General features: G+C 48.3%; 1 protein-coding gene across 4 annotated transcripts in view; it reads right to left on the reverse strand.

Moving 5' to 3' along the window:
* The window catches only part of Pecam1 (platelet and endothelial cell adhesion molecule 1), a 77,566-nt gene that overhangs the window by 1,584 nt on the left and 60,741 nt on the right, over positions 1 to 15,241 (reverse strand). For 2 of the 4 annotated variants that reach the window (XR_003487405.2, XM_027427804.2), the window contains one exon: positions 6,107 to 6,129. The exons of the other annotated variants lie outside the window; for them this stretch is intronic. Coding sequence is in view for 1 of the 2 variants with exons in the window: in XM_027427804.2 (XP_027283605.1) it covers positions 6,107 to 6,129 (23 nt within the window). In the remaining variant the exon portion in view is untranslated. The remainder of the gene's footprint in view (positions 1 to 6,106; positions 6,130 to 15,241) is intronic. 4 annotated transcript variants of the gene reach the window in all.

The raw sequence follows: 15,241 nt of genomic DNA on the forward strand, positions 1-15,241 counted from the left end.
GAGACAGAAACTCACTCTATAGCCTGGACCAGTCTGAGGCTCTCAGTGGTCCTCTAGCCTTAGCCTTCCCAGGGTTGGGATTATGGGTGTCAGTCACCAGGACATCTAAGGTCCTTAGATCAGCCTTTTAATTAAAAACAAACAAACAAACAAACAAACAAACAAAAACTTGGCTAGGCATGGTAGCGCATGCCTTTGAGCCCAGCACTCAGCTGGTAGTAGCAGGTGGATCTTTGTGAGTTCAAGGCCATCCTGCTCTACATAGCCTGTAATTCCAGCTCTGAGGGGAGCACAGACTGCTAGGGCTTTCTGGCTTCCAGCATAGTGAAAAATATGTTCACCCAGGTTCAGGGAGAGACCCTGCTTCAAAGGAATAGGGAGGTGGTATAAATAACACCTACTACCCTCTTAGCCTGCACACACACACACACACACACACACACACACACACACACACACACACACAAATCCTTAAAAAAAAAGTTCTAGAGAGCTAATGAAATGGCTCAGTGGGTCAAGGTGCTCATTGCCAAGGCTGATAAACCAAGTTCAATCCTGAGACCCAGAGGGTTGAAGGAGAGAACCACCACCCAGAAGTTGTCCTTTGATTCTTGCATGCTTGCATATATGCACAAACACATAATAAGAATTTAAGTTTATGGCTGGAGAGATGGCTCAGTGGTTAAGAGCACTGACTGTTCTTCCAGAGGTCCTGAGTTCAATTCCCAGCAATCACATGGTGGCTCACAACCTTGAATGAGATCTTGTGCCCTCTGCTGGCGTGCAGGCAGAAGACTGTATACATAACAAATAAATAAAATGTTTAAAACAAAGAATTTAAGTTTAAGGAAAAAAATTCTGGAGACCAATTGTGGTGTCAGTTGTATAACAATATGAAGGTACCTCAGGCAACTGAAGTCACTTTTTATTTTTTAAGTGCTGGTGAAAGAACCTCACATTGCTAGGCAATGTGACTCCGTCACTGAGCCACAACCCCAGCTCTTTAAAATAGTACAGTGGTTAATTTTGGGTTGTGTATGTTTTACTATAATAAAAAAAATTAGGGAAAAAAAAAAGCTAAGCATGCTTTTTTTAAGCATGCTTATAGTCCAGCACTCAGGAATGTCAAGAGTTCAAGGTCATTCTCAGCTATATAGACAGCTTCTGGCTAACCTGGGATGTCCCAGACAAGACCCTGTCTCAAAATAACAATAATCAGGGCTCCAAATGGTAGCTCAAGTCACCCACTCACTTCCTGGTACCTGGACCCTTATCTGACCTGGCACTGATCTCTACTCTGCCCCAAGGATTTCATATTTCATCAACAACTTTGTTTTCTGTTTTGTTTGTTTGTTTTTCAAGACAGGGTTTCTCTGTATTGCTTTGGAGCCTGTCCTGGAACCCACTTTTATATGGCTCGTGGGGATTTCAATTCAGGTCCTCACACTTGTGCAAGTACTTTGACCTGCTGAGCCACGTCCCCACCCTCTACCAACTACTGACCAACAACACTGCTATGAAGTAGTCTGGAGGCAGCAAGGGCATCAGGTACTGAGCAGAGAGTGGGTCACAGAAGCGACTTGAACTGACTTTAAGGATTTTTGTAAACTTGAAGGGCAAAAGGGCTGGGGATGCTGGGAGATGTGGGAGCAGAGAACCCTTGAGAATGGAGAGCCTCAGGGAACAGGAAACAACAGAGCCCGCTGTTCTGAACCCTCCGTGGACACAGGACACCGTGCTGCAAGTAGAACTCACAGAGGTGCGAGCACAAAACGTGCTGGCATCTTGGGAACCTGATGGCCAGACTGCCTCGCTTCCTGAAGGGGGAGCTGAGATAGTCTGTCTCCATTTTGTTTTGCTGGGTCTGGGGCTTCTAGAACACGATGCAGATCTGGGAGGCCCAGCTAGAAGGCCAAGGCTCCAGCTCCTGCTTTGCCAGGAGAGAACTTCACAAATGGGCCAAGAAAGCTGTGTGGCCCCAGAAGGCTGGAGGCTTGCCAGTGCTGGCAGCTGCCCTCTGCCATTTCCTCCACTCTCCCAGAGAAGGGGGACGTGATCCTCGTGTCCAGGCTCTCTGTAGGCTCCAGACCAAGTCTCTCCCCAGACGCCTCTGTTCTCCTTCTCCTCAGGCAAACAACACTGTGGATAGTGCTGTAGGTCCAAATCCATAGACAGGATGGGCTGGGCGGGGGGCAGGGCCCCAGGAACTTTGCAGTGAAGGAACCCTGCAGTGAGGGCTGGCCTTGCTGTCAGCCACCCACGCTCAGCTATGGAGTTGCTCTGCTTTCTGCTCAGAATGTGGTGCCGAGTAACCCCAAAGGCCCTCTATTGTAACCCCAAAGGCCCTCTATTCCACCTCCTCCCCCTGGTCCCTAACTCCTGCTTCTAGAAAGCACCCAGTATTAGCACTTTCCATCTATGCGGGCTGTGCCAAGTGCTCACTTAATCCCTGCAGTATCTAGGTTGAGAAATCGCCCAGTTTATAGATGTGGAAATGGGGCTGGGCAAGATGGCTCAGGCCTGAGGACTGACAGGAGTTCTATCCCATAGTACAAGGGAATGGACTCTCGAAAGTTACCCTGACTGCATCATGTGCACACCTGCATTCACACACACACACACACACACACACACACACACACACACACACTCGAACACACACACAATTTTTTTTTTAATGATCACTGATCACAAAACAGAATCTTACAGATGAAGCACCTAGTTAGGGCAACTAAGGTTTGAATGTGGGTCTCCTATGCTTATACCAAGATTTTGCTTTGGTTGAATCCTAAGCCTTGAGTGTATTTCCAGTGTGTGTGTGTGTGGGGGGGGCATTTCAAAGACAAATAAAGTAAACTCTTAACCACATTCACTGATGCCAGCACTTGAGGAAGAGACGTTTAAAGAAGATAAGTGGTTTTCTATGATGGCTTGAGGTTTGCAAAGTGTCTCATTTAACCCTTAAGAAAATCCCAGTAGGCAGATGTTATTCTTGCTGTCACCATCCCTTACATCATCATTACCAACCAACACCATCACTGTCATCCCCATCCCTAGCATCCCCAACCCTACCAACACCGCCATTATCATCACCATCACCACCAACACTGTCATCATCATCACCATCATTACCGCCATCTCTACTTTATAGGTAGGGGTGCTTAGGCTCCAGGAAGTCACCCACAAGAAGTCTGTAGAACTGAAACCTCACTCCCCAACAGCCTCAATCCCACTTCTGGGGCAGGTCCTATCACAGCCCAGCCCTCTGCTGACCCTGGGGAGGCATTGTCTTGTTCCCAACCCCTAAGCGACAGGGTTCTTTTCAAAATCTAGAGACCTTCACAGGTCCAGATTCCACTTTTTTCTTTCAAGTACAGGCTGTTCCCTTCCACGTTATCTGTCTGCGTGGACCATGAGCACAATTTATAAACAAAGCAAAAATGGCAGAGGAAAAATGAAGTCAGAATGTGCCATTAAAGCAAGTCAAACAATACCAAGCCAGTAGCTGGCTAAGTGGCTGTCTCATTGTCCAGATATTTCCTCCAATATGTTTTCAGAAGCAACGACAGTTAAACAAGAGGGGAATGATCGCCAGGTTTGATTTCAGGAAGGAAGTCCCTCCCATTTCCCTGTTGGGCAATTCTGTTAATTTTCTTCTGACCCCACAGCTGCTTATTAGGGAAACTGCCTGCTTCTTTCATAAACAAAATCTATTTGCTTCAAGATTCAAAGCTCATTTTTCAACCACTGGGAACCCCTTAGTTCCCGCCAAATGGCTTTATGATTTGGGGGCAGGACTTAATAGCCCAAGCATTTGGAGCATCCTGGGACCAGAACAGACTTTGGGGTCTGAGGGAAAGCCACTCCCCCACTGGCCTGGAGTTCAGAGCCTTTGCCCAGAGAGGCTTTTTTTGGTGCAAGACAAAGTGAGTAACTTGGTTCGGCAGAGAGCTGATTGCCAGGGTGCAGCCCAGCCTTGGATGGCCACAGACTCCTGCAGCCATGCAGACAGCCACATGCAGAACTGGTTTTTATCATGGTCCTACACTGCTTATGGAGCAAAGTTGTCACTCAGCTCTCATGGAACAGTCATGTCACTTCTTAACATTGAGGCCAGAGCGCTGGCCAGGGCTTTGGAGACTTGAGCTCTATTCTTGGCTCTGTGTGATTCTGGGTTAAGCTGTTTTACCAAGCCAGGCCTCCGTTTCTTCATCTATAAAATAGGCCTCCTTACCCCTACCAATCCAACAGTGCTGTCAGAAGCCTAGGTGGGTGCAGGCTAGAAAAAGCCATTCATTTCGTTCCTCTTTTCCTCAAACGGATAACTTTCCTCCATACAAAGGTCAGCGCCTTCCTGTCTGTCACAAGCATAATGAGCTCTGTTTAACAAGAATTCAGACCCAGCAAAACAAAGGAAGCCAGGGGCCCACTGAAGGCTGCAGAGGTTTTGCTGGAAGTTTCTCCCAGACCCAAAAGACCAATTCAGAGGCAAGTTCCTCATTTTTGAAGATAATAGCTGCTCCGGTAACCCTGTGGGGCTGGGTGCCCACAGACAGTCTGGGAACCGGAAGGCAGTGGGTTCTGCATGGATTGAACTTAAACCCCTTCCTCTCCCTCCCTCCCTGCCTCCTTCCTTCCTTGTGTGTCCCTATGTGAGTGTGTGCATGTGTGAATCTATGTTCCTATGTATGTAGAGGCCAGAGGTCAATCTCAGATGTCATTTCTTAAGAACTGCTCATCCTTTTCTTCTCTTTCTTTCTTTCTTTCTTTCTTTCTTTCTTTCTTTCTTTCTTTCTTTCTTTCTTTCTTTCCACAGGGTCTCTTGTTAGTATCCAGGCATCTGTACTGGCCTGTCCTTGGGGGTTCTGACAGGATTCACCCTCAGCTGCAGCCACTAAGAGCCCCACCTGTGCACATTCACTATGTTCCCTTTTAAAAGAGCCCCGCCTACCTCCCATCCTCCTCTGTCTTTCTTTCTCTCCCTCTCTGTGTCCCCCACCTCCCCCTTGAGCTCCCCCTCTCTCCTCTCTCTCCCCCTCTTTCATTTTTCCTCTCTCCTGCTGCTCCTGTCTCCCCCTTCCCTTTTCCCTTTTTATGATCCTCCCCCCACCAAAAAAAAAAAACCCAAAACACAACAGCAACAACAACAACAACAAAAAAAAACCCCTCTGCTTGAACACATGGCATCTTAAATTGTAACATCTCTCCACCGCCTCAAGCTCACCAAGTAGCCTTGACTGGCTGGTCAGCAGGCTGCAGGGATCTGCCTGTCTTCACCTCCCCAGGTCTGGGTTACAAGTGTCAGCCACTACACCTGAACTTTTCACTCTGTGTTTTAGGATGAAACTCAGATTGTTGTATAAACACTTTATCAGCTGAACTATCTCCCCATCCCCGCCTCTTCTTTCTCTTCTCTTCCTCCTTCCCCTCCCTCTCTCATCAGGGACTTGATTATGTAGCCCAACCTGGCCTTGAACTCAAACTCCTCTTTCAAGTTTGTATCGCTGGGCCTGAGACTCTGTCTTTGTTTGTTTGTTTGTTTGTTTGTTTTTCGAGACAGGGTTTCCCTGTGGCTTTGGAGGCTGTCCTGGAACTAGCTCTTGTAGACCAGGCTGGTCTCGAACTCACAGAGATCCACCTGCCTCTGCCTCCTGAGTGCTGGGTTTAAAGGCGTGTGCCACCACCGCCCTCTGAGACTCTGTCCTATTAAAAGAGCAGTAGGATTCCTGACAACGCTGGAGGATATCCAGGATTCCTCTCCCTATATAGACTGAGCGATGATGGTGTAAACAGGACAGAGAAGCAATCCTGGAGCTGCTGGTTTAGACTGTTAGAGGCCAGGGCGCCTGGTCTCAAACAGGCCATGTTAGCAGGAGGTGGTGGGGAGAATTAGTGGAAAGCAGGCCCTGGGCAAACTGGGAAATAGTTCACTGTTCCGTAGAACACTTTTGTAAAACAACAACAACAACAACAACAACAAAAGTCACCCTGCAGTCTCAGGTGGCCTCAAACTCTCACAACAAGTGTCAGTGTGCAATTCATGCATGAGCTACTAGCTGGCTCCACGGAGCATTTTTAACACCATGGGTATGAAGTGTGTACTTACAGAATATCTGTTTTCCACGACATCTGCAAAACAAAGACAGCAGAGTGGTGAGTGTGCAGGGCCTGGTGCAGCTTCACACCGGAGCTGAGGGAGGGGACGCTAGCGCAGAAGGGGTCTCAGGCCATCTGCTGATGGTCTTTTGTCCCTAGACAAGCTCCTGGGGATGTTCTAGGCCACGTGAAAGGCATGTAGAGGCCCTGGAATTTTCTTTGACTTTTTTGCTTGTTTGCTTTGCTTTTTTTTGAAGCAGGGTCTAATGTAGCTGAGGCTGACCTTGAACTTCTGATCCTCCTGTCTTTACCTCCCTGGTGCCAGGTATTACAGGCCTGTGCTGTCACACCAGCTTATATGATACTGGGGGTCCAACTCCATAGATTCTAGGCAGGCACTTTACCAGCTGAGCTACACCCTGTCTCAGAGAGACAGAGATAGATGATGGATGGATAGATGGATGGATGGATGGATGGATGGATGGATAGATGGATAGATAAAGGAAGAAAGAAAGAGAAAAAAGAAAGAAGGCAAAGAAAATCCTAAAAAGAGACTTTGAGTCACGTATGATGGCTCACTCCTGTAAATCCAGCACTCAAGATTTGAAGCAGAATTACCAAGAGTTCCAGACTCTCTCTCAATACAACAAATAAAACTCTGCTTTCCACTGGACATTGGTGGTGCACACGTTTAGTCCCAGCACTCAGGAGGCAGAGGCAGTCAGATCTCTGTGAGTTCGAGGCCTACAGAACTCCAGGACAGGCTCCAAAGCAATACAGAAAAACCCTGTCTCGAAAAACCAACAAAACAAAACAAAACCTCTGCTTTCCTCGAGTCTACCTGCCCTTAAGCCCTGTCTTACAATATTTCATTGTTCCCCATAAGAGGGAACAGGAACAGCCATCCCTAAGGGACCCCTCTGCTGTCATAGCTGGGCCAAAGGTGATTGGCCTCCAGTAAATGTGTAAATCAGCCCAGGCCCAAGTCAGTCAACCTCCACACATTGAGGGAAGCCATGACAGTACCTCCGGTCCTAGGTCTGCACAGCAGGAGAAAAGCCCCATGCTCTGGCTTCTCCTGCTCAACCCACGTGTTCTGAAATCAGACACAAAATTCGAAATGCTAAATTCCATATCTGGGCTCAGGGGTTAAAAGCACTGACAGCTCTTGCAGAGGATCCAAGTTCGGGTCTCAGCATCCACATGGCAGCTCACAGCCACCTGTAACTCCAGTTCCAAGGGATCTGACTCAGTCTTCTGGCCTCTTGTGGGTACCAGGCTCCCACATGTATACAGAAACATATAAAGGTAAAGTACCCATACACTTAAAAAATGTTTTTAATTAAGAGAAGGAATAACTTTCACAACTTTCAAAGTTTAAGATTGTATCTAAGCAAAAAGGTCTGGGAATGTGGCTCAGTGGCCAGGTGGGTGCTTAGCAGAGAAGACACCCTGGGTTTCTCCCCGGACCAATAAATAAATAAATAAATAAATAAATAAATAAATAAATAGGTAAGTAATTAAATGGATCACAGTGGAGGATGATCAGAGTTGGCCCCAATTCCTTTAAGAAACTAGAAGATTAAACACAACTTCAAAAAGGACAGTTTCTCAGCTTGTCCTGGCTGCAGTCAGGGCATAATCTCTCCTCTTCTTTGCAACCCCCCCCTCTCTCTCTCTGTTCTTTTTGAGACAGGTTTCACTATGTAGCCTTGACTGCCCTGGAACTCGATCTGTGATCTGTAGACCAGGCTGGCCTCGAACTCAGAGATCAGCCTGCCTCCCGTGTGCTGGGACTAAAGGCTGGATTAATCCTTAAAGTGACTACACCCCCACTTGTCTGGGTAGACAGATCTGGAGGGACCAAGGCTAAGGAAATGATCTCCATTTCCAAATGCTAGGAAATCGAAACTATATTATTTATTTATTTATTGGTTTGGTTTAGTGGCCCTGGCTGTCTTGGAACTTTTTTATCTCACAGAGATCCGCCTGCCTCTGCCTCCTGAGTACTAGGATTAAAGGTGTCCAGTTTATCTATTTACTCTTATTGCAATTACTTACTTAATTGGGGGGGTGAGGTGCACATGCCACAGGACTCATTTTCAGGTCAGAGGGGACCTCAGACTTTTGGGGCTCATTTTTCCTTCCACAATGTGAATCACAGAGTTCAAACTCAGGTTGTCAGGCTTGGGTGACAAGTGCCTTTACCCACTGAGCCATCTTGCCAGCACAACCTTGGGACTCTTAGAATGTTATAAGAGAGCTTCAGATTGTTGGTTCATTCCCTTTATTTGGCAGATGAAAAGGCTGAGCTTGACCATTGACAGACAGGGTAGAATGGTGGTGACCAAAGGTTGGCACCGGCAGCAGGGTGGGGGTGGAGTTACTGGTTAAGGGATGGGAAAGATGAAAAGATTCTGAAGATGCATGGTGGGAACAGCGGCTGCCTAACAGAGTGAAAGGACTGGAGGACGCTGAATTAGCCTCTTACATATTTCAAAATGGTTAAAATATTAATTTTATGTATGTTTTTACAATATAAGAGAAGAAGGTAAGCTCAGAGTCCAAAGCCAAGATTGCAAACAGTATGCACCTGCCATGGCCTGCAAGCTCCCTCCTGTCTCTTTGTGACACTCCCCCCCCCCAATTTCTCCAAGGGCCCCATCCCTGGGCCACTCCTTGGAGGCAGTCCTGCCCATGCCCTTTTGCTTATCTAGGGGAGTGACCTTCCTTTGAGTTTCTCAGGGGAAAAGGGGTTTAAGAGCCAAAACTACGCCCTATGAGCCATTTCCCAAAACAGCCACTGGTTGGAAGACAGCAAGGAAAGTGAGAGGGGAATGAAATGTCTGCTAAGATCCGGTCCTACACCCAGCCAGCTACTGGCTGCCCATGTCCTGCCTTCCTTCCATGTCACCCTCTGTGCACATACAATGTTTCTGGATATTCTGTCAGCCGTCCCTGGGTGATCATTCCAGGACTCTTGGGGAATAAAAGAGACCCTGGGAGCAGGACATGTGTGGCACAATAACAGCACACACAGATTGACTCTCTAAGTCCCCAGGCCAGCCCAGGCCAACAGCACATGGGTGGTTAAAAATGAAAATTCTTCAACCTAAAGGCCTCAAATATTCAGGGCTGGGAATGGATCAGAAAATCTGAGTTTTAACAAATCTTGAGAACCTAGAATCTAGTCCATTCCCTCAATTCACAGACAAGGTGACTATGTTGGTTACTTTCATATCGCCTTGTCACAAGCTAGAGTCATTTGGGAAGAGGGACTCGCAGCTGAGAACACACTTCCATTTGATTGACTATAGGCAAGTACTTTCTTGATTAATGATTGATGTGGGGGGCCCAGCCCACTGTGGGTGGTGTCAACCTTAGGCAAATGGTTCAGGTTCTATAAGAAAGCAGGCAGAGCAAGCCATGAGGAGCAAGCCAGTAAAGTAAGCACCACTCCTCCATGGCCTCTGCATCAGCTCCTACGCCAGGTCCCTGTCCTGTTAGAGTTCCTGTCCTGACTTCCCTCAGTGACAGACTATGTTGTACAAATGTAAGCCAAATAAACCCATCCCCATCCAAGTTGCTTTTAGTCATAATGTTTTGTTTTGTTTTGGTTTGGTTTGGTTTTTTGAGACAGGGTTTCTCTGTAGCTTTGGAACCTGTCCTAGAACTTACTCTGTAGACCAGCCTGGCTTCAAACTCACAGAGATCCACCTGCCGATGCCTCCCAAGCACTGGGATTAAAGGCATGTGTCACCACCACCTGGCTTGGTCATAATGTTTTATCCCAGCAATAGAAACCCTAACTAAGACAGTTATGGAAGTCTTGAAATGTTCCATGACTTCACCAGGATGACTCGGTGCCCGGGTCACACAAAGATTCAAATTTTAACTACTAGGATAGGTAAAGTTGGATTCTCCAATGGATCTGGTGGTGACTGGAACCCAAGTCAAGACAGATGGACAGTAGAGAGGATGAGAAGCATGAGGACAATTTGCCCCAGAGAGCAGCCACTTTCGTGTAGTCTGCTTTCCTTGGAAGGTTAAAGCTTCTCATTTTTCTTGTTCATCCTCTTTTTCTTTCTAAATTATTTTTTTAAACTTTATGTGTATGGGTGTTTTGCCTCAATGTATGTCTGTGTACCATGTGTATTTCTGGTGCCTCTGGTGGCCAGAAGGTGGTGTCAGATCCCCTGGAACTGGAGTTACAAATGGCTGTGAGCCACCATGTACACACTGGGAACCAAAGACCATCCCTCTGCAAGAACAACCAGTGTTCTTAACTGTTGAGTGGTCTCTCTGGTTCCTCATTCTTTCTTCTCTCTCTTTTTCTCTCTCCTTCCCTCTATCTTTTAAAGGCAGGTAGTATGTAGCCTAGTATTCTTGAACTTGATATGTAAGCAATGGTGACCTAAATTTTTGATTTTCCAGACTCTACCTCCTCTGTGCTGAGATCACAGGCATGTACCGCCATGCTCAGCATCTCGTCATTTCTTTACATGTTAATTGGTCTTTGGTAAGCAGTTACATAAATCCCCACCCTCCAATTTCCTTTTTGAGTCATTCCTAGCTGAGATTTCCTCTGCATTAACCTAGTTTGTTTATCCCTTGTTGGTCTGTCTCATTTCATTTGCAAAGCCTAGGCAGAAACCAGAAACCCAAAAGTATAAAGGGAAAGAACTATTCTACCAGCTCCTTCCCCGCCAACAAAGACAATGCAACTAGGAATGTGGAATCTAGCTCTTGGTGCTTAGAGGCATATTTTGTGATCTTGGTTAAGTGTCTTACACTGTCTGTGCCTCTGTATTCTTAATGGTGATTGTAGTGGGAGGGAAAGAGTCAGACCCTAAGAGTTGATGCTCTTCTGGGCTTTTTCCCCTGACCACTCTCAAGGCCCCATCAGTGATTCTAGCGTGGAACCTCCCACTCGGAGAATCAGGGCCCCTCACTCACTAGGATTGACCTTCCGGATCTCACTGTACACCGTCTCTGTGGCTCTCGTTCCCAGAGCTGGAAAAGGGACCAGGCACAGGTCAGTAGCTACCTCTGGGACCCAGGCCAGTCCACTGCTACACCTACCCACCACCCAACAGAGCCCCTGTCCAGAGCATCAAAAAACATGCCATTCTCCAACTTGAGAATATCCCAACCTATGCAGCAGCTCAGTGAGGTTGAAAGCAGGGCAACAGGCTCGGAGAGAAGAAGATGGCTGCAGGGAGAAATCTTGGCTGAGGAGCTAATAGGGGGACTCTGCATAGACCCAAAGTCCCTAGCCTAGTGACTCCATCCTCCTTTTCCTGCCACACAGACCCTGCGCTGGCTGCTAGCCAGGACTTTCCCATCAGGGCTGGATCTCAGGAACTAAAAGTGGATCCCGAGGTCTACGTTGAACCTGGCATCAGCAGTGGCCATACAGGTCAGTTGAGACAATGGCCACTTGCAGATAGAGTTGGCAGGGCTAGCTGCCTTTGGTGCCAACATCTGGGCTTATTACAGATGAGCCACTAAGTGAAGCGCTCTGGGGCCTGTCCTGGCATTAGTTTTGTGTTTTGTGTTGTCTTATTGCTGTTCTTTCTTTTGTTTTGTTTTTGAGACTGTTTTGTGTAGCCCAGGCTGGCCTTGAGCTTGCTGTGTAATCCAGGAGGGTCTTGAATTCCTGATCCTCTTGCCTTCACCGCCCCCCAAGTACTGGGATTACAGACCTGTACCATCCCACCTAGGTACGCTGGTCTAGAGCTCTGCAGGGCCTCAAAGCTGTAGCCAGGTCATAATTCTCAGGGTTAGACCCTTTCAGAACAGAAGATAAGGCTACCCATTTATGTCAAATTGAAATACATTCACAGGGTGTGTGCACACCAGCATTGTGCACACTCACAGAGTATGCCCACCCTGTACATACAGACACGTATCTCCTGCACACCCACTTGTGCACGGTATCCACACTCACAGACACAGGCATGCATACATAGACCCAGAGACCCTGAGGAAGCAGACAAAAGCTGAACACATCCTAGATGGCTGTCACTGCAGGAAGGATCAGGAAGTCTGCTTGCACAGCTGGGTTAGTATGGGCCAGCACCCTCCTCTGCCCGTCTCCCCCAGATAGGCTGAGATGCCCCGGCTTAGAGTCACGTGGGCATGTTGTCCTCATTGCAGATGCCTGGGGCACCACATGGATTCTAACGATATCTTCTTTTCACTACTCACTGTTTCACTTTTCACTCTGAGGCCACCCCTCCTGGGACTCTAACTTTCTCTGGACCCTGAACACTTCTACTGTCCTTTCTCTTAACCCACTCCTCCAAGATTCTGAGCACACATCACCTCCACAGCCACATATGTGCCTAACCACACACTTGCATCCTCACCTCACTCTGTGCCCTAAGCAGTTACAGGTGCTCCTGTGTTCCCACAGCACTTTGGTGGCATGTACCCAGAGCACCGTAACTTTCTTTGTTCCCACAGCTGTCTGCCCTGGTGGGTCCCCAAGCTCTTCTGGATCAAAGCCCAAACTTATGCCCCCTCTCACTCTCAAGCTTTACATGGTTTTGCAGGGGTACCATTCACTTTTTGCATCTCTGTCTTGGACCCCTGAGCTTCAGACTGACCCTAGGCACAGTCAGCTCCTTCCCAAGATTTCCTGAAGGACTAGGAGGCAGGTGATAGACTGAAGTCCAGGTTCTTCATTAGACACTGGATGCTGGCGGCTGTACAAGTCCCGTATGTCAGAGAAAGCCTAGGAGTAGTCCACATGCCCAGAGGAGAACTTGGGACACCCAGAGTGACGAAGGCATTGCAGAAGGAAATAAAGTGACTCTCTAGGCGGGAGTTGGAGCTCAGTAGAGCAGCTGAGGTACCAGTCCCCCAGTACAAGGACATCTGCCTAAAAGAACTGATGGGAGACAGCGGAGAGGCCCACACAAGCCTCTATTTTCTGCTCTGGAAACAGAGATGGAAACTCCAGGGGTCTCCAAACCTGCTGTGGGGATGTTTACATACCCAAGAGACCCATTCCATAGGACTGTACACACCTCCTATGTGGCCTGGACCACTGAAGAGGGAAATTCGGATCTGATCCTAGCTTTCAGATGCTCTAGGCTTCAGGGAAGACAGATGTGCAGAGTTAATGAGCTGAAGGTGTGGCTCAGGGGAACAGCACTTGCTCAGCATGTACAGGGCCCTGGGTTTAAGCCCCAGCACAAACAAAGAAACAATAAACATACATGACAGGGCTGGGGAGACGGCTCAGTGGATAAGAACATACCTTAGCTCCAACACCCAACACTCTATAAAAGTCTGGGGCCTAGTTATAGTGTTAGGGGCAGAGCTAAGAGGATTGCTAGGATTTGTTGGATGTCATCCTAGATTCAGGATCAGCAGGAGATAAAGTGGCCAGTGGTAGAGCAGGACATCTGGCATCTCTCTTTGGCCTCTGCATGTGCTCAGGGACATGTGTATCCCACCATATGTACACATACACACACACACACACACACACACACACACACACACACACACACACAGAGAGAGAGAGAGAGAGAGAGAGAGAGAGAGAGAGAGAGAGAGAGAGAGAGAGAGAGAGAGAGAGAGAGAGAGAGAGAGAGAGAGAGAGAGAGCACTAACAGCAATGCTGTGATAACTGCTGTAAGATGCTGTCTATGAGAGGCTGGCCAGGTCTTCTGCCCTATCCCAACATGGAGCTAGAACAGGAAATGGATGAACTGGGGGAGGGCTGAGCAGCCAAACTTGGGCAGTGTTAGTCTGGACATCTTGTGAACTCCACTGTCCCCAAGCATGTCAGGGTACCAGGGATGGCCCCATGGTCTATGGTTGCCCTGGTTTTGCCCAGCTCGGTGGTGGTAATGTGCAATGGGGGGTGCAGCTGCTTGTGCCCTCCTCCTCCTGTGTCCCAGTGGCAGCAGCTGCCTGCTAATGACTAACCCAGGCCAGCAGGCTGTTTGTCTCTGCTGTCAGAGGTGTTTCCTGATGGAACTCTATTCTGGTTTCTGTTTTTCTCTGTGTAACAGAGAAAGAGGAGATGACTTCTACGTCATGGGGTTTTCCCAGCAATTAGCCTCGAAGCAAACAGACAGCAAACTGGGATTTAATGAGTTCCTTCCCGCCCTCCTCCATCCCCATTCCACTTGGTTAGCTGCCAGCCAGGGTTAGAGCTGGACACAGTCCCTATAGTATAGCCTCCTCCAACTGTGAAGGATGGGAGATCATGAGAACTGGGCACCAGGTTGGCAGACACCAGTTCACAGTTAGTCATCACTGGCCTCGAATCCAAAAGCCCTTTCTTCACCTAGTAACGCCTAGTCCCTGCCTGGGAGGGGACAAGGGGCCAGCATCAGGAGTTCAGAACTAAGTTCCTCACCACCCTTGTGCAACAAGGAGGCTGGGACAAATAAATACAACTTGTATTCCCCCAAAGTTCCCCCTTGCCACCCAAAAAGACTTTTATTCTAGAATTTCCCCAGAGCCCTGGCTGAGGGAGGACACAGCAACTCATGCAAGCTGCAAGGGACAGCTGCAGAGCCTGGTGAGGGAAGCCGGAGGCAATTGTCACTGTCCCACCCTATTCTAGGAACTTCCACACTTCCTCCATTTAATCCCTCCCCACCCTCAAGACAGCAAAAGAACACAGATACAAGGACACATTCCCAGCGAAAGGGAAACTGAGCCTTTCCCACGAGCATTGGTACTTCCTCGTTCCCTTTCCAGCTTCCTTAAACTCCAGACTCCCCAGAGACCAGGTACAGCCCTCAGAATTCTACCTGCCCAGACCTAGGACCTGGACCACTGTGGGAGGATTGAAGCAGCCTGGTGCCAGAGCCCAGAGTGACAGGGACTCCCGGATCTTGTGCACAGACAGAAGGCAGAAAGTTGGTCCCCCCCCCCCCCCCGTAGCCACTAGCATCATTCCTCACCATCCACCGGGGAGCTCCGTGGAGCGTGGAGGTCAAGAACAGAAAGGAAGGTGGGATTTTCCATCCAAGCTCTGTGGGCCACCCTGCTTCTTGTCATTCTGCCCTTATGCTAACCCTTCCCTTCTCTCCAATCCTGACTTCTTCCCCTCAGGAAGAAGAAAGCTGCTCCTTGTGTTGCTAAGCGCAGGATGCACAGTGACTGGACAATATTT

This window comes from Cricetulus griseus, chromosome 7, assembly GCF_003668045.3.
Source record: "Cricetulus griseus strain 17A/GY chromosome 7, alternate assembly CriGri-PICRH-1.0, whole genome shotgun sequence".
Lineage (NCBI taxonomy): Eukaryota > Metazoa > Chordata > Mammalia > Rodentia > Cricetidae > Cricetulus > Cricetulus griseus.